This window comes from Ambystoma mexicanum, chromosome 10, assembly GCF_040938575.1.
Source record: "Ambystoma mexicanum isolate Mex_15411 chromosome 10, UKY_AmexF1_1, whole genome shotgun sequence".
NCBI classification, from domain to species: domain Eukaryota; kingdom Metazoa; phylum Chordata; class Amphibia; order Caudata; family Ambystomatidae; genus Ambystoma; species Ambystoma mexicanum.
This window is the reverse complement of record NC_090932.1, coordinates 22,988,518-23,009,833: the sequence shown is the minus strand read 5'-3', so window position 1 is coordinate 23,009,833 and position 21,316 is coordinate 22,988,518. Positions and strand designations below refer to the sequence as shown.

At 51.2% G+C, this 21,316-nt stretch overlaps 1 protein-coding gene across 1 annotated transcript in view; it reads right to left on the bottom strand.

The window, feature by feature from the left end:
* The window catches only part of MB21D2 (Mab-21 domain containing 2), a 272,113-nt gene extending 268,797 nt beyond the window's left edge, over positions 1-3,316 (bottom strand). Inside the window, exon 1 of the mRNA XM_069617435.1 lies at positions 2,730-3,316. Within this exon, the coding sequence (XP_069473536.1) occupies positions 2,730-2,937 (208 nt within the window). The 5' untranslated portion in view covers positions 2,938-3,316. The remainder of the gene's footprint in view (positions 1-2,729) is intronic.
* Between the last annotated feature and the right edge of the window lie 18,000 nt (positions 3,317-21,316).

Below are 21,316 nucleotides of genomic sequence, written 5' to 3'. Positions count from 1 at the left end.
CCCATTACTAGTTGAAAATTACCGAATCCCAAATGTAACTGATGTGATTCTACACATTACTGGAGGGGACAAAGTGCAGTATTGCCACTCATATGTTTAAAATTATTTGGTAAGAAGGATCGTTTGGCGCTCAAGGGCAACATTTGGAGACAGCCAGGGCTGAGCTCCGGCCCACTTAAAGCCCTGCTGATAGTGCTTCCAGCACCCTCACCCCCCACCTTCTAGTTTGAGGTGGGAGCTCACCTAGTCTGCTGCAAATAGGAACTGCTCTCTATTCAGTTTAACTGCACACACTACCACAATTTCCAAGGGGAGGTGGGGGCCCCTCCAGCAGTGCTCACCACCTGGGGCCCCAGAGCTGTACAGAGATACCCCTGGGGGGGGGGGGGGGGGGAGGGGAGGTTCACCCATGAACCCTTCGCATGCAAGGGGTGCACCGCACGCTGGGCCTGCCGATTCTCATCAGCAGTGTGCATCTTAAGCTTCAGGGCACCCCATCGAACTACTGCCCCCCTCTTCCACCAGGTGGGAGGAGGGCACTATGTCTGCCAATGTCCATACCGCGTGACTCTCCCTCCACCTCCATAGTTTACGCCTGTACTCCCTAGAAGGGGGTTAAGGCCTAAAAAAAAAAACACACAACACAAAAAAAAAATTATAAATGGCGGGGAACTCATTAACATACACAATCGGATGTGACGTCACCAGCAAATAATTGATATATCCAGGTGAAATATGCATTTTTCATTCAATTGGCTTTGCATAACCATAAAAATTGCACAGGACGAACAGCATTTGATTTTATAAACTCAAAGCGCACCAAAAACCACGAGAGGACATTTTCTTCTAATAGCGTTTTGAACACGTTAGAAGGTGTGCATGGTTTAAACTCCAAGACATAAATAGCAATGATTTCCCTAAAACATGCAGTACCGTCTCGAAATATGGCATTTCAGCTTCAGTTGTTCGCTATTTTTCTTAATCTGGTGCAGGGGTGAAGTTCCCAGCCTGCGAACCTGATGACCACCGTTCGAGTCCAGAGGACGGCGTAAATTCACAAGCAAAAAAAAAAGTAAGGAAACTGTTGCTCATTTAAGACGGTCTCTGAAATACCGAGGGGGCGGCGGCCACCACGCTATGAGAAAAGTGGGTGGACGTGTACCCTGCTCCATAGGGTGGGCACTACCCCAGCAGGCAGAAGATGGAGTCCTTGTGCACCTCCAGGCCCGCCACCCCCACCTTGGGAGACACACACCCAGCAGAATTAAGTTCTAGGGCTTGTGCACCTGCAGGATTCTCATCCAGCATGTTGAAAAGGAAATCATTGCTAGTGCGCACCTCCAGTGTCCTCTACACCCCCCCCCTAAACACCCCATACGCTGGGGGAGAATGGGGCATTCACCCAGCATGATAAAGATGTAGTCCTTGGTCGTGTGAACCCCCAGAGCTCTCTGCTCCCCTCCCTCCATACCCTACCGCCGCACCCAGGGTGGGTGGGGGCAGAAGGGCACTCACCCAGCATGCTGAGGATGCGGACGATGAAGTCATTGGCTGTGTGCACCTCTAGGACCCCCTCACACCACCCCACCATACCTCTGCACCCCCTAGGTGGGGGTCACTCACCCAGCAGGCTGAAGAACATGGCTGTGTGCACCTCCAGGGCCCCTCTCACCCCCACCCCACTATACCCCTGAACCCCCGGGGGGTGGGGGGCACTCACCCAGCAGGCTGAAGAACATGGCTGTGTGCACCTCCAGGGCCCCTCTCACCACCCCCCCCCATTGTACCCTGAACCCCCGGGGGGAGGGGGGCACTCACCCAGCAGGCTGAAGATGAAGTCCTTGGCCATGTGCACCTCCAGGGCCCCTCTCACCACCCCCACTGTACCCCTGAACCCCCGGGGGGAGGGGGGAGCACTCACCCAGCATGCTGAGATGAAGTCCTTGGCCGTGTGCACCTCCGGGGCCCCTCTCACCACCCCCCCCACTGTACCCCTGAACCCCCGGGGGGAGGGGGGAGCACTCACCCAGCATGCTGAGATGAAGTCCTTGGCCGTGTGCACCTCCAGGGCCCCTCTCACCACCCCCACTGTACCCCTGAACCCCCGGGGGGGGGCACTCACCCAGCATGCTGAGATGAAGTCCTTGGCCGTGTGCACCTCCAGGGCACCTCTCACCACCACCCCCCCACTGTACCCCTGAACCCCCGGGTGGGGGGCACTCACCCAGCAGGCTGAAGATGAAGTCCTTGGCCGTGTGCACCTCCAGGGCCCCTCTCACCACCCCCACTGTACCCCTGCACCCCCGGGGGTGGGGGGCACTCACCCAGCATACTGAAGATGAAGTCCTTGGCCGTGTGCACCGCCAGGGCCCCTCTTACCCCCCCCCCACTGTACCCCTGAACCCTCCCCCAGGTGGGGGGCACTCACCCAGCAGGCTGAAGATGAAGTCCTTGGCCGTGTGCACCTCCAGGGCCCCTCTCACCACCCCCACTGTACCCCTGCACCCCCGGGGGGTGGGGGGCACTCACCCAGCATACTGAAGATGAAGTCCTTGGCCGTGTGCATCTCCAGGGCCCCTCTCACCACCCCCACTGTACCCCTGCACCCCCGGGGGTGGGGGGCACTCACCCAGCATACTGAAGATGAAGTCCTTGGCCGTGTGCACCTCCAGGGCCCCTCTCACCACCACCCCGTACCCCTGAACCCCCGGGGGGTGGGGGGCACTCACCCAGCATACTGAAGATGAAGTCCTTGGCCGTGTGCACCTCCAGGGCCCGCTGGTCGTCGTAGTCCCGCTGCTCGTGCTTGCTGAAATCCAGAATGAGCCTGTTGAGCTCCTCCACCCGGGCCCCGGACCTGAAGTCCAGGTCTGGGGGCGCGGGCCGGGGGCTGCCGCTGGGGGTACCCGTCTTGGAGGAGGGCGCGGGGGCCGCCATCTTCCGGCGCTGCTGCGGGGAGCGGGCGCTGCGGATGCTTGCCCAGCCCCGGCCTGGTACAGCGGCCTGTGCACCTGCAGGCCCTTCTGCCTCCTCCCTGCCCGCCCCCTCTGCCGCCAGTGCCCGCTCCCCCGGGGAGCGCAGGGGATGGGGGAGTGTGGGATCCAGCAGCAGCAGGCACGGAAGTCAACAAGCTGCTGCCTGTGCCAGAGCAGGCGGGCGGGGTCTGCAGAGGCTGGGAACAGCACAGGCGGGGCGCAGGCTGGGGCTGCTGCGCGGCGCAGGCTGTGGATTCTGCGCGGCGCAGGCTGGGGCTGCTGCGAGGCACAGGCGCCCCGAGCAGCCAGGACGGGGTGTCGGGAAAGCCGAGAGAAAGGGGCGCAGCCAAAGGGGTGGCCTGTTGGGGGAAGGGCGCGAGTGTACGGATTAAAATGAGGGGGCGGGGGCACGGGAGTGTAAGGTGCCAGTCAGCGATACCCCCGGCACCTTCATCTTTTATATGGAGTCGCCATTACATGCCCGGGAGGTTGCGAAGACCCTCATATACCAGGCGTCTCCATAACACACTCTTGGCATCATTTGATATGAAAGACATTGCCGTCGTGCACCCGGTAGTGCATTCACCAGCCCTGGCTGGCACACCTCACCTGCCCTGGCTGGCACTCCTCACAAGTATTGCCATCACCTGGCTGGCACACCTCACCTGCCCTGGCTGGCACTCCTCACAGGTATTGCCATCACCTGGCTGACACACCTCACTTGCCCTGGCTGGCACTCCTCACATGTATTGCCATCACCTGCCTGGCTGGCACACCTCACTTGCCCTGGCTGGTACGCCTCACAGGTATTGCCATCACCTGCCTGGCTGGCACACCTCACTTGCCCTGGCTGGCACTCCTCACAGGTAGTGCCACCCCCTGCCCTGGCAGGCACACCTCACCAGCCCTGGCTGGCACTCCTCACAGGTATTGCCATCACCTGCCCTGGCTGGCACACCTCACTTGCCCTGGCTGGCACTCCTCACAGGTATTGCCATCACCTGCCTGGCTGGCACACCTTACTTGCCCTGGCTGGTACGCCTCACAGGTAGTGCCACCCCCTGCCCTGGCAGGCACACCTCACCAGCCCTGGCTGGCACTCCTCACAGGTATTGCCATCACCTGCCCTGGCTGGCACACCTCACTTGCCCTGGCTGGCACTCCTCACAGGTATTGCCATCACCTGCCTGGCTGGCACACCTCACTTGCCCTGGCTGGCACTCCTCACAGGTAGTGCCATCACCTGCCTGGCTGGCACACCTTACTTGCCCTGGCTGGTACGCCTCACAGGTATTGCCATCACCTGCCTGGCTGGCACACCTCACTTGCCCTGGCTGGCACTCCTCACAGGTAGTGCCACCCCCTGCCCTGGCAGGCACACCTCACCAGCCCTGGCTGGCACTCCTCACAGGTAGTGCCATCACCTGCCCTGGCTGGCACACCTCACTTGCCCTGGCTGGCACTCCTCACAGGTATTGCCATCACCTGCCTGGCTGGACCCAAGACCCGCAGAGAGGAGGGTCTTTGAGGTCACCAGTCACCTTGGCATGGCATGGCATGGGGTGAGGCAAGATCCCATGAGCTCGCTACTGAGAGCAGGAAGCGCCCTACATATCTTACTGAGAATGAGAGGAGGGCACCACATCCCTTCCAGGGGGAGACAGACACTGTGTCCCTTAATGAGATTGAGAGGGACACCGTGTCCCTTAATGAGAGCAACACTGTATCCCTTAATGAGAGCGACACTGTATCCCTTAATGAGAGTGACAGGGACACTGTATCCCTTAATGAGAGTGACAGGGACACCATATCCATTACGTAGTGGGAGGGGCACCCCATCCCTTCCAGGGAGAGACAGACACCGTGTCCCTTAATGAGAGCGACACTGTATCCCTTAATGAGCGTGAGAGGGACACTGTATCCCTTTCAGAGGGAAACAGACACAGTATCCCTTAATGAGAGTGAGAGGGACACTGTATCCCTTTCAGAGGGAAACAGACACCGTATCCCTTAATGAGAGTGACAGGGACACTGTATCCCTTAATGAGAGTGAGTGGGACACTGTATCCCTTTCAGAGGGAAACAGACACAGTATCCCTTAATGAGAGTGAGAGGGACACTGTATCCCTTTCAGAGGGAAACAGACACAGTATCCCTTAATGAGAGTGAGAGGGACACTGTATCCCTTTCAGAGGGAAACAGACACCGTATCCCTTAATGAGAGTGACAGGGACACTCTATCCCTTAATAAGAGTGAGTGGGACACTGTATCCCTTTCAGAGGGAAACAGACACAGTATCCCTTAATGAGAGTGAGAGGGACACTGTATCCCTTTCAGAGGGAAACAGACACCGTATCCCTTAATGAGAGTGACAGGGACACTGTATCCCTTAATGAGAGTGAGAGGGACACTGTATCCCTTAATGAGAGTGACAGGGACACTGTATCCCTTAATGAGAGTGAGGGGGGCACTGTATCGCTTTCTGAGGGAGACAGACACCATATCCCTTAATGAGAGTGAGAGGGACACTGTATCCCTTTCAGAGGGAAACAGACATTGTATCCCTTAATGAGAGTGACAGGGACACTGTATCCCTTAATGAGAGTGAGAGGGACGCTGTATCCCTTTCAGAGGGAAACAGACACTGTATCCCTTAATGAGAGTGAGAGGGACACTGTATCCCTTAATGAGAGTTACAGGGACACTGTATCCCTTAATGAGAGTGACAGGGACAATGTATCCCTTAATGAGAGTGAGTGGGACACTGTATCCCTTTCAGAGGGAAACAGACACAGTATCCCTTAATGAGAGTGAGAGGGACACTGTATCCCTTAATGAGAGTGACAGGGACACTGTATCCCTTAATGAGAGTGAGGGGGGCACTGTATCCCTTTCTGAGGGAGACAGACACCGTATCCCTTAATGAGAGTGAGAGGGACACTGTATCCCTTTCAGAGGGAAACAGACATTGTATCCCTTAATGAGAGTGACAGGGACACTGTATCCCTTAATGAGAGTGTGGGGGACACTGTATCCCTTTCAGAGGGAAACAGACCCAGTATCCCTTAATGAGAGTGAGAGGGACGCTGTATCCCTTTCAGAGGGAAACAGACACTGTATCCCTTAATGAGAGTGAGAGGGACACTGTATCCCTTAATGAGAGTTACAGGGACACTGTATCCCTTAATGAGAGTCAGAGGGGCACTGTATCCCTTTCAGAGGGAAACAGACACAGTATCCCTTAATGAGAGTGAGAGGGGCACTGTATCCCTTTCAGAGGGAGATCGACACAGTACCCCTTACCAAGAGCGAGAGGAACACCAGACCTCGTCCAGAGTCTGACAGACACCAGATCCCTTACCAAGAGCAAGAGGAGCATCAGTGTCATGAACTGCCGTTTGCGTCCCTTCTGGACTTCGTGATCCCTGACCCATAGGGCACTGAATTCAGTAGTCCTCCCAACATGGCCGCTGAACGCGGAACGCTGTTTGCCAGTCTCTGCGTTACATGCTCTACATTCTACAAAGCAAACACGCCCCCGCAGCTCTGCGCGTCTCAACGCTACCGCTTGCAGTAGTCGGACGTGTGTTGCCGAAGCTTGTTCAGCGCTTAACTTTGATTCCTGGTTCCTGGTTCCCTGAATTCCTGTTCTTCCTTCCTTCCCCTTATCCTTACCTTGCATATCCTGGATTTCTATCGCATTTGGGTCTCCGAGTGTGAACCTTGTTATTTCCTGGTCTCCGACATCTGAACGTATCCAGGAGTTGGGTTACGAACCACACACTGAAATCCGAGGACCCACGCACAGGGTTATATAAATCCCGAACTGTGCGAAAGAAGACATCTCCGAAGATCACGAGAAACAATACAGATAGGTAAGAAGGGGCGAGACTTGTGACAGATTGAGACGCCAACAATTGATACAGATACTGAAATGGAGGCCGCAGTTCAAGACCTCATGCGAGGCATGCAGGAGTTAACAACAGAAGTCCAAGATCTTAAGGCTGAGAATGCTGCGTTGAAACAGCTGGTCTTGTCACATGAGACCGCAACCAAAGAAAGCGTGCTATTGGGAGGAGTAGTGGATAAATATGATGGTTCTTTGAAGACCCTTCGTGCCTTCCTCGATTCATGTTTAGTGCACTTCACCTTTAAGCCCTACTACTTCTCCACTCCCAGAGCAAAGGTGGGGTTTATGATCTCACACCTAACTGGTAATGCCTTGACCTGGGCAACTCCCTTAGTTAATTTGGGCAACGCCCTCTTGGATGATTATGATGGCTTCATGCAGGTGCTAAAGGCCATGTTTGCTCGCCCAAAGCAGGTTTACAGTGCTCAAGAACGTTTACTAGAATTTCAACAAGGATCCCAGGATATGCTTACCTATGTGACCCACTTTAAACAACTCGCCATGGAAGCAGACTGGTCTCCAGAGGCCAGCTTCACCCTCTTTTGAAGAGGATTGAATGAAGAGATAAAGGACAAGCTAGCCAGGGTAGCTCGCCCAAGTTCCTTCCAAGCTCTCCTTGCAAATCGACTTTCGTATCCAGGAAAGAAAGGCGGAGAAGAAGAAATTTAAGTCACCCTTCCAAAAGGCCACTTCTGACCATCCTTCTAGACCTGAACCTTGAGCTTCTCCGACCATGGACCCAGAACCCATGCAACTTGGGGCCTTCCGCGGACCCATAACCCTGCAAGAGAGTATGCGACGGATTCACACGGGTCTGTGCATGTATTGTGCCTCTGATAAACATCTCGTGAGAGAGTGTCCTATTGCTCCTCCACAGCGTCCGGGAAATGCCAGCTACCGATCCTAGATGGAGCATAGTTTCGGGAGAGAGATGTTTGCTCCTATTCCATCCTTGAACTCTCCTGGACAAAACAACCTTGTGATTCTGCAGGCCTTTCTATTGCCTTCCAAGAACGAATCTTACCCCATTTTGGCGTTAGTGGATTGCGGGGCCATGGGGATATTCATAGATCATGTTTGGGTCACTACTCATAATATTCCATATGAAACTCGAGATATCATGCAACCTGTAGAGGCTATTGATGGGAGACCCCTCTCTTCAGGACCCATAACCCTTCAAACTAAAGAGATCCTGCTTTCTATAAACCACCATCAAGAGAGAACCAAATTCGACATCATAAGATCTGCCCATTACCCAATGGTTCTAGGCATGCCCTGGTTACAGAAGCATAACCCCTATATCAACTGGGCAGCAGGATCCTTGTTTCTTGGTTCAGAACATTGTATGTCCCACTGTTTATCCCTAGACTCCTTGTCAAGATCCTCTGAAGACTCGCAAGCAAACCAGCAAGGTCCACTCACTGTCTCTAATATCACCCAGATTCCCAGGGCCTATCAGGCTCATACAGATGTATTTTTGACCGCCATAGTTCAAGCTCTTCCACCTCACAGACCTGAGGACTGTGCCATCGATACTGAACCCTCAGCGGTGATTCCTTTTGGGAGGATGTTCATTCTATCAGAACCTGAGAAAAGAGCCCTCCGAGAATACCTGGATACTAACTTGGAAAATGGTACCATACGACCATCCAAGTCCCCAGCGGGAGCTTCGTTGTTTTTCGTTTCCAAGAAAGATACCAAGGAGCTCAAACCCTGTCTAGATTACCGTGGCCTTAATCAATGCACCCTCAAGGACCGCTACCCGCTGCCCCTCATCTCCGATATCTTGTAAGCAGTAAGAGGAGCTGTAGTGTTCACAAAATCGGATCTCAGAGGTGCCTACCATCTTATCCGTATAAAGGAAGGTAACGAATGGAAAACGGCCTTTAGAACACCCTTTGGTCATTTTGAATACTTGTTTATGCCCTTCGGACTTGCCAATGCCCCAGCGGTCTTCCAACGTTTTATGGACCGGGTGTTCTCCAATATGCTATTCCTCTTCGTCATTGTATATCTGGATGACATACTGATATACTCTAAGGACCATCTGAAGCATGAAGAGCATGTAAAAGCAGTCTTGCAACGTCTACGTGAACATGAGCTCCTGGCTAAACCCGAGAAATGCTTTTTCCATGTATCTACTGTTCACTATCTTGGATTTGTCCTTAGCCCAAAAGGAATTGGAATGGACCCCTCAAAAGTAGATTCCATTCTATCCTGGCCTGTTCCAACTACTGTAAAACAAATTCAATCCTTCCTGGGGCTTGCTAACTTCTACCGGAAATGTATACCCTCCTTTTCGGAGATGGTACATCTGATCATTACATTGTTGAAAAAGGATACTCCCTTTCACTGGACAGCAGCCCAAGATAAGGTGTTTCAACGGTTAAAGTTGGAGTTCACACAAGCTCCCATTTTAGCCCAACCTGACATTGATCGACCCTTTCTTGTGGAAACTGATGCCTCCAACTACACCATCGGTGTAGTCCTGAAACGAGTTGGATGACAAGTTAGAGCACCCCATCGCCTATCTTTCTGCACCTTGACTCCTAGCGAAACCCATTATTCCGTTCTAGAAAAAGAATTGCTAGCCATCCGTCAAGCCTTCACTGATTGGCGTCATCTACTCCTGGGAGCAAAACACCCTGTTTAGGTCCACACGGACCATCGGGATCTTCAAGTCCTGCAATCCCTAGAATGTAGAAACAGTCGTCAAGCCAATTGGGCCTTCATTTTTGCTCAATACCAATTTCAAATCCATCATATACCTGGAACACACAACATAATAGCCGATGCCTTAACCCGACGTCCTGACTACGAAATCCTTGAAGATCGATCTGTCATGCCTGCTGGACCTATCTCTGGACCGGCAAAAACTCTCCATACAGAATGAGTTACGCCCATAGAACCGCTAGACCGTTCTATTCGAAATGGAGGTTGTTCGATGCATTGCCAGGAAAACGACGTCTGCATTTGTCACGTCGTTAAATTCACGTGACTTAGTTCCGTCACGTGTGTCACGGCAGTACGTACATAAGCAGTGTGGAAACGTCGATCGCTGCTTCTGATTAATTCATTTTTGGCGTTTTGTAGCTGAACTCTGGACCTGCGTCCTCGCATTCCCTTCAGCAACTTCTTTGGCCTTTTGTAGCGTGTTTTCCTTCACACACTAATTCTTGGAGCCGTGTATCCTGTTTGCGTGCCAAATCTCCACACGGACGCTGTCTCCAAGGGCGGCTGTCCTGGGCTGCGTGTATCCTGTTCGCGTGCCAAATCTCCACGCGGACGCTGTCTCCAAGCGTGGCTGTCCTGGGCTGCGTGTATCCTGTTCGCGTGCCAAATCTCCACGCGGACGCTGTCTCCAAGCGTGGCTGTCCTGGGCTGCGTGTATCCTGTTCGCGTGCCAAATCTCCACGCGGATGCTGTCTCCAAGCGCGGCTGTCCTGGGCTGCGTGTAGCCTGTTCGCTTGCCAAATCTCCACATGGACGCTGTCTCCATGCGCGGCTGTCCTGGGCTGCGTGTATCCTGTTCGCGTGCCAAATCTCCATGCGGACGCTGTCTGCAAGCGCGGATCTCTTGGGCTGCATGTATCCTGTTTGCGTGCCAAATCTCCACGCGGATGCTGTCTGCAAGCGCGGCTGTCTTGGGCTGCGTGTATCCTGTTCGCGTGCCAAATCTTCACACGCGGACGCTGTCTTCAAGCGCGGCTGTCCTGGGCTGCGTGTATTCTGTTTGCATGCCAAATCTCCACGCGGACGCTGTCTTCAAGCACGGCTGTCCTGGGCTGCGTGTATCCTATTCGCGTGCCAAATCTCCACACGCGGACGTTGTCTTCAAGCGCGGTTGCCCTGGGCTGCATGTATCCTGTTCGCGTGCCAAATCTCCACGCAGAAACGCTGTCTCCAAGCGCGGCTGTCCTGGCTGCGTGTACGCTGTTGCGTGCAATCCTGCACGTGGTTTTCTGAACTACTTTGAACCCTTGGTACCTGTGATAGTTAACAGGTGAACTTCTATTTTTTGTTCTTCGTGGGAAAGGAAGTATTTCATGAACTATTGGAAGGTGATTGTGCACAGTACTTTGGACGCTATCCTGTGGTGCACCAACCCGGTATCTAGCGTGAGCCTCGTTCCGTTCAGGATAAGTCTCCCTTACTAATCTTCCCCTCCTTTGTCGTTGGTTCAACTCCTGGTTTTCTTCAAGAAACTTTCGTTGAATACTTCAGTTTTTGCCATAAGGTCAGTGTTTTGAATTAATGATAATACTGTGCTATCATAGTGAGTTGAGTTTGGGACAGTTTCTTATGATACTTTATCCTAGGCTGACTTCCGATACAATAACCGCGCCCTTTCCAGTGATCCATATCTCTGCCTGTTTCATCAGTCAGAGAGTTGTATCATTTGGAAAGTCTAATTTGACTTAACTACAATCAAGTCGTGTGAAAAAGGATCCGGAAGAGTCCTACCAATTGTATCCTTTTTTTGGTTACTGTATCCTTTTCAATTGATACATTGGTGATTTATGACACAATCCTTCCCAAAGATGTTTCCCCATACAATATTTGTTGCCCAAGCAATCAACCTCCTGGAGGATTTTTGGATTCAAACTCAGTCCTCTGAGACCTGAAGGGAGTTTAATGATAATAATCGATGGAATCTCAAAACGAAGGACGGATATTTGTTCAAGGACAATCGCTTGGTGATTCCCACTCCGAGACTGTGACAAAAGATCACAAGCCTATGTCATGATACCCTTCTTTCAGGATATCGTGGCATCACCAACTACCTCCGTCTAATACAAAGACAGTTTTGGTGGCCGAAGATGTAGGATGGTGTCCAGATTTACATCCAAACATGTGCAGTCTGCAATCAAAACAAACATGATAACAAGAAACTGGCAGGTCTCCTACTACAACCAGCGATACCAACAAGACCGTGGGAATTCATCGCCACAGATTTTATTGTGGAACTGCCGCCTTACAGGGGCTAAACAACTTCATGGTTACCATTGATTTGTTCACTCACATGGCTCATTTTACACCCTTATATAAACTGCCATCTTCTTCTGTACTTGCTGGAATCTTCCTGGAACACATATTCCGACTCCACGGACTGCCCTCCAACATCATTTCTGACAGGGGACCCCAATACATATCCCAGTTCTGGAAATAATTATGTCGTATAGTGGGAATCCAACGTGCCTTATCCTCAGGTTATCACCCACAGACCAATGGAGCTACTGAGCGTGTAAACCAAACTCTGGAACAATATCTTCGCTGTTTCGCCACCAAGGTCCAGGACAATTGGTCACTCTTAATACCTGTGGCTGAATTTGCCTACAACAATTCAGATCACTCGGCTATCCAAACTAGCCCTTTCGTCTGTAGTCAAGGATTCCACCCTTCGGTTCTACCATCCATTCTCCCGCATCCTACCCTAGCTCCTACGGTTGATTCCTGGATTGAAACCCTTACACAAAGAAGCAAAGGAACACCTAGGAAAGGCCCAAAAAGACGTTAAACATCATGCTGACTCCAAAAGAAGACCAGGGCCTTCCTACTCAATAGGTGATAAGGTCTGGCTGTCCTTGAAACTTCTTCCCCGACACCTACGACCAAATAAATTGGCTCCCAGGTATTACGGCCCTTTTTCCATAAAGGAAGTCATTAACCCATTGGCCTTTCGACTCCGACTACCAGAATCTTGGAAAAGGATCCACCCAGTCTTTCACACTTCTCTGTTGAAACTGTACGTCCAGTCCTCTCGAACTGCTCCAAGATCTACCCCCGTGATTGTCAATGATCAGCTAGAATATGAAGTTTCCAGAATATGTTACTCTAGGTACAGACGTGGTCAGCTACAGTATCTGGTCAAGTGGAAAGGCTACCCTCCCAGTGAACGCAACTGGGAACCCGTCGCAATCATGAATGCCCCAGGCTGCTTCAAAGATACCACCTTATACATCCGGACCAACCCGGAGGAGCTGGGTTTCAGAGGAGGCCTGCTGTCATGAACCGCCGTTTGCATCCCTTCTGGACTTCGTGGTCCCTGAACCATAGGGCACTGAATTCAGTAGTCCTCCCAACATGGCCGCTGAACGCGGAACGCTGTTTGCCAGTCTCTGCGTTACACGCTCTACGTTCTACAAAGCAGACACGCTCCCGCGGCTCTGCGCGTCTCAATGCTACCGCTTGCAGTAGTCGGACGTGTGTTGCCGAAGCTCGTTCAGCGCTTACCTTTGATTCCTGGTTCCCGGTTCCCCGAATTCCTGTTCTTCCTTCCTTCCCCTTATCCATACCTTGCATATACTGGATTACTATCGCATTCGGGTCTCCGAGTGCGAACCTCGTTATTTCCTGGTCTCCAACATCTGAACCTATCCAGGAGTTGGGTTACGAACCACACACTGGAATTCCAGGACCCACGCACGGGGTTATATGAATCCCGAACTGTGCGAAAGAAGACATCTCTGAAGATCACGAGTAAACATTACAGACAGGTAAGAAGGGGAGAGACTTGTGACAATCAGACCCCTTCCAGAGTGAAACAGACACCATATCCCTCACTGAGAATGAGAGGCACACCATATCCCTTTCATAGTGAGACAGGCCACACATCCCTTAATGAGGGTGAGGGGGCACTGTATCCCTTTCAGAGTGAGACAGGCCACATATCCCTTACCAAGAGAGAGAGGAACATCAGACCCCTTTCAGAGTGAGACAGACACCAGATCCCTTACTGAGAGTGAGAGGCACACTGTATCCCTTTGAGAGTGAGACAGGCCACACATCCCTTACCAAGAGCGAGAGGAACATCAGACCCCTTTCAGAGTGAGAGAGACACCAGATCCTTTACTGAGAGTGAGAGGCACACTGTATCCCTTTCCGAGTGAGACAGGTGTCACACGCCGAAGGAACTGGCGTGTGTGGTCCAAATGGCGCTTGGGCAGCCATTGATCTCCCCAGCATGTTCCCCATGTAGCATTTTGATGGTCTGGCTTCTGCAGCCTCGGCCGCGAGAAGCCTTTTCCATCTGCCGCACCCGGAAGCCTATGTGTTGCAACCCATTCGCGTCAGGCCAAGGGTGAAACGCTACCATTGTTTTCCTCGCTCCGTTGCTTCTTCGCTTCACCTTTGCTTTCCTTCTAAGGCATTCTGTGCCTCTCTCTTTCGCCCTCCCTCCTCTCTTTCCTTGTCTGCTTTTTTTCCCCTTGTCAGTCGCCTTACTCTGCATCGGTTTATTGTTCTCCTTCCTCTACCTTTACCTATGCCTCTGTGTGTTGGTTCAGTTCGGTACTGCATTTCCTGCTATATGTTTAGGATCCTTGATCATCATCTCTGCTGCCCCTGTCTCCTTTCTTTTTCTATTTGGTTGCCTTTCGGGACCGCTACCTCTCTGTACCTATCCACCAGTACGTGTGTGTACTTAATCTTGGATACCTGGCCACACCTTCAGCTCGGAAGGCAACAGCCTCTGGGATCTATACTACCTCTGCCCAGAGGGTTTTTTTTGTGCCATCAGGCTTTTTCCCCCAAATTGTTTGTTCCGGAAGACAGCTCCCCCAGACCTCTCTGTCTAAAGGTCAGGGTGGCTTCCTTCTGGGGCAGGCCGTACCTGCTAACCAAAAAAAAGGCTCTGTGGAAGAAGAAACTTGTGCACCTGGTGGACTCCGAGACTTCAAGTGAGGAGGAGGGTGAGGAGTGTGACCTGGAACCGGGGTTGACTTCTGCTGGCACTGACAGTTTGCAACACCAAGAAGAACCCATGGCTTCCCCAGAACAGTTCCAGGAGCTGGTAACAGCAGCTCAAGGGATGAATGTAGAACTACAGATCATCAAGGCAGAAAATGCGGCTTTAAGGCAAATGGTATCTGCTCGAGAGCCCACGTAGACGGATCTCTCCGCTATGGCTTTATCTTCAGGCAAGTATGACGGATCTCCCAAACGACTTATGGAGTTTTTAGAATCCTGTGCTATATACTTTGCCTTTCATCCCCACACATTTGCCAGTGGTCATACCATGGTGGGGTTTATGATCTCGAACATGATGGGAAATGCTCTGGCTTGGGCCTCCCCACTAGTGACCAGTAACAATCCAGTACTCCAGGATCACGGGGCCTTTTTGCCAGGCTTAAGCAAACATTCGAACAACCAGAGATCACCCATGTAGCCGCAGAGGAGCTTCTAGACGTTCAACAGGGGAGCAGGGGTCTATGTACTTATATCTCCACCTTTAAACGCCTTGCCGCCGATGCAGGGTGGCCAGAACAAGCACAGTATACAATCTTCCGCTGCGGCTTGAAAGAAGAGCGAAAGGACGAATTGGCTCACATAGCCCGACCAACTACCCTCACAGATCTGATGTCCATCGTACTCCAGACAGAGTGTTGTCTGACTGAACGACGAGCCGAAAGGCGGAAACACCAGATTCCGGTCACTCAGACTCCTTCAGCCCCCCCTCTCTTACCTCAACCTCCAGCCATCAATAAGGAAGAACTCATGCAAGTAGGGTCTGCACGAGCACCATTGACCCCTGATGAATGGAAGCGACGCTGCGATACAGGACTTTGTATGTACTGTGGATTCAACACCCATGTACTCTGCAATTGTCCTGAAGTCCCTCCTTGGCGGGCGGGAAACGACAGACCTCGGAACTGAAGGGGACGAGTCCCCGAGGTCTATCACCTAGTCCCTATGTTACTCTGGCCATAGCCCCTCAATCAGAAACAATGGACTCTCGATTGATGGTGGTATCGATTCAGTTGCAGGCACAGTTAAAACAGCTCACCGCCCTGGCCCTCATCGACTGCGGAACAGCAGGGGTCTTCATGGACACCGAATGGGCTGGCAAACAAGGACTCTCACTGGTACAGCGTGAAGATGCCCAAAAGGTGGAAGGTTTAGACGGCTCCCCGCTGTCCTCCGGACCCATTACCCAAACCACCGAACAGTTGACCGTGAGGATTCTGCAACACTCTGAGCTTTTGAAGTTCGATCTCCTTCAAGCAGCCCACTTCCCTGTGATATTGGGCATTCCATGGTTGAGGAAGCACAACCCAATTATTGACTGGGCCAGAAACACCATGGCCTTTGAGTCTGTGTATTACAAGGAGCATTGTCTGCCCCACCAACTTCAGGATGCCGTAAAGATCCTCTCGCCGGAACAACCGAATACTTGTGATGTCTGTTGTATCCCATCGGAACTCTCTGAGTTCCAAGAGGTATTCAGCAACAAGACCATCCTAGACCTACCTCCACATTGCCCTGAGTATTGCTCTATTGATCTCACCCAGGATGCTTTGGTTCCATTTGGGTGCATGTTTCCCTTGTCCCTCACGGAAAAGAAGGCCCTACGGATATATCTGGACTCTCATTTGATTAATGGTCTGATACAATCCTCAAGATCTCCCGCGGGGGCTTTGTTATTTTTCATCCCCAAACGTGACTCCTCAGAGTTGAGCCCATGTATAGACTATAGGGGTCTCAACAAGGTCACCATCAGAGATCGATATCCTATGCCCCTCATCGCAGACATCCTGGAGGCAATACAGGGTGCTACCATTTTTTCAAAATTGGACCTACGGAGTGCCTACCATCTCCTTCGCATATGCGAGGGAGATGAATGTAAGACCGCATTCCAGATCCCCTTCGGGCTATTTGAATACAAGGTTATGCCCTTTGGCCTCGTCAACGCCCCAGCGATATTCCAACGTTTTATGGACCATTTGTTCTCAGATGTCCTGTTCTTAAACACCATTTTTTATTTAGATGACATCCTGTTTTTTTCTCATTCCCCACAAGAACACACCCAGCACCTCAGGATCGTACTACATAGATTACAGGCTAACAGCCTCTTAGTGAAACCCAAAAAGTGTATCTTCAACACCGCTTCAGTTCCATAGTTGGGGTATATTCTTTCAAAAGAAGGAATAACCATGGAACCCAAGAAGGTGTCTGCCATCTTAGAATGGCCCACTCCCACCACACTGAAAGAAGTTCAAAGATTCCTAGGTTTGGCTAACTTCTATCGGAAATGTATCGATCACTTTTCCCAGATAGTGTTGCCCATCACTGCTCTGCTCAAAAAGGAAGCCAAACCCTTTCTATGGACTGATCAAGCCGACCATGTATTTGTTCATTTGAAAAAGATGTTCTGTTCTGCTCCTATTTTGTGCCAACCGAATCAAACCAAACCATTTGTGGTCGAGGCTGATGCCTCCGCGGAAGCCCTGGGGGCAGTTCTACTTCAGGAAAGAGAATGCAAAGAACACCCAATAGCTTATGTCTCAAAGACTCTGTCCATGAGTCAAAGGAACTACTCCGTGATCGAAAAGGAGTTGCTTGCTCTCAAGACTGCCTGCGAAGAATGGAGACACTTACTACAAGGTAGCACCCATCCATTCATTCTGTGCACTGATCACAAGAATCTAAAGATCCGCCAGGGTATGGAATGTGTAAATTCAAGACAGGCACGATGGGCGCACTTTTTCAGTCAGTGCGACTTCCCCATCACGTACATTGCAGGCACTCAAAACGGCCTAGCAGATGCGTTGTCTTGACGAGACACTCCTTCAGTACGTTCTATTCCCCTCACGGAATACTTCTTTCCACGCAACAGAATTGTGGGAACTGTCTCTACTTTCCTACAGGATGTTAGGACTGCCACAACTCCGGATCTAGAGATGAAGGTACCTCGGAACAAACAGCATCATCTTCAATGGACAGTAGGCTTGTTGTTGGTTAGCCAGAGGCTGTTCGTTCCAACTCGAGCCCTACAGTTGAAGATTCTCCAGTGTTGTCATGGCCATGCCACTGCCGGCCACCGGGGACAAAGGGGTACTTTGGAGTTGGTCTCTTGTTCCTTTTTCTGGCCTACCCTGATAGCTGATATGAAGAAGTATTGTAAATCCTGCCCGGTATGTGCACAAAGCAAGACTCTCACTAGCAAACCTTTAGGCCTATTGGAACAACCAGAAATACCCACCCGACCTTGGTCCCAGATTTCTATGCACTTCATTGTTGATTTACCCTTGTCCCAAGGTCTCACTTGTATCATGGTTACGGTAGATTCATTTTCTAAATCAGCCCATTTTTCCCCGCTGCCAGGTGTCCCTTCTGCTTCCGAGATGGCCGAGGTATTCCTCAAAGACATGTTCCGTCTACATGGCCTGCCTGACAAGATCATTACAGACAGAGGTAGCCAGTTCCCATCCTGATTTTGGACGGCCTTGTGTCAGCGATTAGGGATAGATAGAGCTTTGTCATCTGGATTCCATCCCAAGACCAATGGCCAGACAGAACGGCTCAATGCTACTTTCGAGCAATACCTTAGATGCTACATAAATCGACATCAAGACAACTGGGTATCCCTTTTGTCCACCGCAGAATTCGCTTATAACAACACAGTACACTCTGCAACCAATCTCAGCCCTTTTTTTGTACATATGGTGTACATCCACGGGGTATCCTTCCAGTGTTCTGGTCCCCCTCTAATTTACCCACCATCGAGGCTACTTTGACAGAAATAGCCACTGCCCATAAAACTGCCCAGCTTAGTTTGTCTGCAGCCAAGGAAAGGTATAAGATTCAGGCTGATCACCATTGTCTGCTCTGCCACAAGTGGAAAGAAGGAGACCGAATCTGGTTATCCAACAAGTATTTACCTCGTTGGCTGCACCCTCCTAAGCTTTCCCCCCATTATTTGGGGCCCTTTAAGATCACGCAAAAGATCAACCCAGTGGCATTTAGACTTAGGCTCCCGAAGAATTTGAGTCGTATAAACCCAGTTTTCTATTCTTCCCTCCTCCGCTCTGTAGACCCAGGCACCCCGAGAAACAAGAAACTTAACTTACCTACTTGTCCCGCCTCTGTCCCAGAAAAATATGAAGTATCCCGCATTCAGAATTCACGATTTAGACGGGGCGCCTCGAATACCTTGTGGCTTGGAAGGGCTATTCCTGTTCAGAGGATTGCTGGGAACCGGAGTCATATGTCCACGCCCCTCTCCTAGCCCGAAGGTTTCAACGCACCCTCCCGGGTAAACCAGGGGGTGCAGGGAATAGAAGGGGGCATACTGTCACACGCCGAAGGAACTGGGGTGTGTGGTCCAAGTGGCGCTTGGGAAGCCATTGATCTCCCCAGCACGTTTCCCACATAGCATTTTGACGGTCTAGCTTCTGCAGCCTCGGCTGCGAGAAACCTTTTCCGTCTGCCGCATCCGGAAGCCTATGTGTTGCAACCCATTCGCGTTAGGCCAAGGGTGAAACGCTACCATTGTTTTCCTCGCTCCGTTGCTTCTTCGCTTCACCTTTGCTTTCCTTCTAAGGCATTCTGTGCCTCTCTCTTTCGCCCTCCCTCCTCTCTTTCCTTGTCTGCTTTTTTTCCTCTTGTCAGTTGCCTTACTCTTCACCGGTTTATTGTTCTCCTTCCTCTACCTTTACCTATGCCTCTGTGTGTTGGTTCAGTTCGGTGCTGCATTTCCTGCTATATGTTTAGGATCCTTGATCATCATCTCTGCTGCCCCTGTCTCCTTTCTTTTTCTATTTGGTTGCCTTTCGGGACCGCTACCTCTCTGTACCTATCCACCAGTACGTGTGTGTACTTAATCTTGGATACCTGGCCACACCTTCAGCTCGGAAAGCAACAGCCTCTGGAACCTATACTACCTCTGCCCAGAGGGTTTTTTTTGTGTCGTTAGGCTTTTTCCCCCAAATTGCTTGTTCCGGAAGCCCCCCCAGACCTCTCTGCCTAAAGGTCAGGGTGGCTTCCTTCTGGGGCAGACCGTACCTGCTTACCAAAAAAAAGGCTCTGTGGAAGAAGAAACTCGTGCACCCGGTGGACCCTGAGACTTCAGGTGAGGAGGAGGGTGAGGGGTGTGACCTGGAACCAGGGTTAACTTCTGCTGGCATTGACAACAGGCCACACATCCCTTACCAAGAGCTAGAGGAATATCAGACCCTTTCCAGAGTGAGACAGACACCAGATCCTTTACTGAGAGTGAGACGGACACCGTATCCCTTTCAGAGTGAGACAGGCCACATATCCCTTACCGAGAGCGACAGGAGCATCAGACCACTTCCAGAGTCAGACAGACACCAGATCCCTTACTGAGAGTGAGAGGGACACCGTATCCCTTTCAGAGTGAGACAGACACTGTATCCCTAATGAGAGTTTGAGGGACACTGTATCCCTTAATGAGAGTGAGAGAGACACTGTATCCCTTCCAGAGTTAGACAGACACCAGATCCCTCACTGAGAATGAGAGGCACACGGTATCCCTTTCAGAGTGAGACAGGCCACACATCCCTTAATGAGAGTGAGAGGGACACAGTATCCCTATCGGAGTGAGACAGGCCACATATCCCTTAACAAGAGAGAGAGGAACATCAGACCCCTTTCAAAGTCAGACAGACACCAGATCCCTCACTGAGAGTGAGAGGCACACTTTATCCCCTTCAGAGTGAGACAGGCCACATATCCCTTACCAGCAGTGAGAGGAACATCAGACCTCTTCCAGAGTGAGACAGATACCAGATTCCTTACTGAGAGTGAGAGGGACACCATATCCCTTTCAGAGTGAGACATGCCACATATCCCTTACCAAGAGCGAGAGGAACATCAGACCCCTTCCAGAGTGAGACAGACACCAGATCCCGCACTGAGAGTGAGAGGGACAATGTATCCCTTTCAGAGTGAGACAGACACTGTATCCCTTAATGAGAGTGAGAGGGACACTGTATCCCTTAATGAGAGTGAGAGGCACACTGTATCCCTTCCAGAGTGAGACAGACACCAGATCCCGTACTGAGAGTGAGAAGGACACTGTATCCCTTTCAGAGTGAGACAGACACTGTATCCCTTAATGAGAGTGAGAGGCACACAGTATCCCCTTCAGAGTGAGACAGGCCACACATCCCTTAATGAGAGTGAGAGGGACAAAGTATCCCTTTCAGAGTGTGACAGGCCACATATCCCTTACTAAGAGAGAGAGGATCACCAGACCCCTTTCAGAGTGAGACAGATACCAGTTGCCTTACTGAGAGTGAGAGGCACACGGTATCCCCTTCACACTTTATCCCCTTAATGAAAAAGGAAAAATATCAAAATACAGCAGACACCAATATGTGGCAACACAATACAATGATTCCTAGAGAACAATTAGGTTTGCATATCCTATCACAGTTTACACAGATCTTTAATGGCAAAACAGGATAAAGAACAGTTTTTAATCAAGTGACAGCATCAAGGCTTAGCACTCCTCCCTGCAACACACAGTGAGACAGTCCACATATCCCTTACCAAGAGCGAGAAGAACACCAGGTCCCTTTCAGAGTGAGACAAACACCAGATCCCTTACTGAGAGTGAGAGGCACACTGTATCCCTTTCAGAGTGAGACAGGCCACACATCCCTCACCAAGAGCGAGAGGAACATC